The sequence below is a fragment of the Vicia villosa genome, linkage group LG1 (genome assembly GCF_029867415.1).
Source record: "Vicia villosa cultivar HV-30 ecotype Madison, WI linkage group LG1, Vvil1.0, whole genome shotgun sequence".
NCBI lineage: Eukaryota > Viridiplantae > Streptophyta > Magnoliopsida > Fabales > Fabaceae > Vicia > Vicia villosa.
In genome coordinates this window covers 163,703,511-163,705,371 of record NC_081180.1, presented here as the reverse complement: position 1 = coordinate 163,705,371, position 1,861 = coordinate 163,703,511, and the positions used below count along the sequence as shown (strand labels likewise).

At 33.3% G+C, this 1,861-nt stretch overlaps 1 protein-coding gene across 1 annotated transcript; it reads left to right on the top strand.

Annotated features, from left to right (window-relative positions):
- The first annotated feature begins 252 nt into the window (after window positions 1–252).
- On the top strand, window positions 253–1,623 carry LOC131644580 (small ribosomal subunit protein uS12). The gene is made up of 4 exons (XM_058915123.1): window positions 253–407; window positions 813–968; window positions 1,074–1,200; window positions 1,317–1,623. The coding sequence occupies exons 1-4, from the start codon at window positions 403–405 to the stop codon at window positions 1,455–1,457; spliced, it is 429 nt and encodes a 142-aa protein (XP_058771106.1). The 5' UTR covers window positions 253–402; the 3' UTR covers window positions 1,458–1,623.
- Window positions 1,624–1,861: the final 238 nt, after the last annotated feature.

The window sequence follows — 1,861 nt, the reverse complement described above, 5'->3', positions numbered from 1 at the left end:
TTATAAAAGAGGTAATTGTCACAAACATTGTCTTCTTCAAAATATAATTTGTCTTCGAACACTTTATAAATATGAGTTTGAATCAAAATAATCAAAGAGAATAAAAAATTTTAAAAGAATAATTGACAATGATAAATAATATTTAGTATATATGTAAGTGAAATTTAATATATTGTTAAAACTAACTCTAGCCTATACCCTAATGGTATTTTTTTGTCACAGGGGTACAAAGGCCCAAAGTTAAACCGACCCAAAAATAAACTGGCCCAATGTTATTTGGTTCAGAATCAGATATATAAAGCTCTAACTTTCAGTCTATCATATAGTGATTAGGGTTTTTGCTGATACCTGTTGCTCGACCTTCCTCCATCGCCTCCGAGTTCAACACAGAAGACCGAAGCCATGGGGTAACCAAACTTAACCATCTATTACACTTTCTTTCTCATCCACGTTTTCTGCTTTTCTGTTCCCATGTTCAATTCTAGATCGATGACTATCTATGCATCTATGCTATTTTGTGCTCTCGAATTTGTTAATTTCAATATGTTTACGTTGGATCTGCATTGAATCAAAATTTTTATAAACCCTAGCTCTTGTTTGATGCATAAATAATTTATTTATATATAATCGTTTATCTGTTTATAGTTCATTTAGAATACCACTTTCAGTGAATTTTATGAATACTTTTTAGAGAAAACATAGGTCTCCAATATTCTGCCACTTGGGGGAATGGTGGATTTGGGTAATTATCAGTGTGGTAGTATTAGTTATGGTGTATGAAAGCTAAGTTAAATGTTATGAATTGTTTTCAGTAAGACACATGGAATGGGAGCGGCTCGCAAGCTGAAGTCTCACCGGAGGAGGCAAAGGTGGGCTGACAAGTCATACAAGAAGTCTCATCTTGGTAATGAATGGAAGAAGCCTTTCGCTGGATCTTCCCACGCCAAGGGAATTGTCCTTGAAAAGATGTAAGAGTAAACAAGATTGGTTTTTATTTAGTTTACATTTAGTTTACTTGTAATTTGTATATATGTTATATGGAAACTAATAAATCAATGTTGTGTTATTTGCAGTGGTATTGAGGCTAAGCAGCCTAACTCTGCCATTCGTAAGTGTGCCAGGGTTCAACTCATCAAGAATGGGAAGAAGATTGCTGCTTTTGTCCCTAATGATGGTTGCTTGAACTACATCGAAGAAAATGTAAATCCTTACTCTTAATCTGTTATGATGAAATTGTTCTGGTTTGTTTGTCATATCATTCTATGTTAGTGATAGTGATGAGATGATTAGTAACATCGTGTGTCTGATGTTTGTAGGATGAAGTTTTGATTGCTGGATTTGGAAGAAAAGGTCATGCTGTGGGAGATATTCCCGGAGTTAGGTTCAAGGTTGTGAAGGTTTCTGGTGTATCCCTTCTCGCCCTCTTCAAGGAGAAGAAGGAGAAGCCAAGATCTTAAGTTTGTTGTTGCACTTTCATTTTATTTAGTTCCGTTTAAGTATGAAGAATTTTGTTTCATTTTGAATGAGTTTTATGGACAGTTATGTTTGTCTGATTATTTTGTGGAACTTATTTTTGACTTAGGAACAACGTTTACTGCCTCTCTTAATTGTGTTTCTGCTCTATTTACCCGTGTTCTGTTTTATTTTGGTTATCATATAGTTTTGATTACAAATTCTTTAATCTCATAACGTTTGATTTGGTTATCTACCTGGTATTTGCTTTTAATTTTATTGGGTTAGGGTTTGAGTAAAACTTCAACACTTTGAAGGTTATACTTTCTAATTTAGATTAATATAAACAATTATCTTTTTTAAGAACATTAACTTAAGTAACATAATAGAATTTTTTTGCTCAAATCGG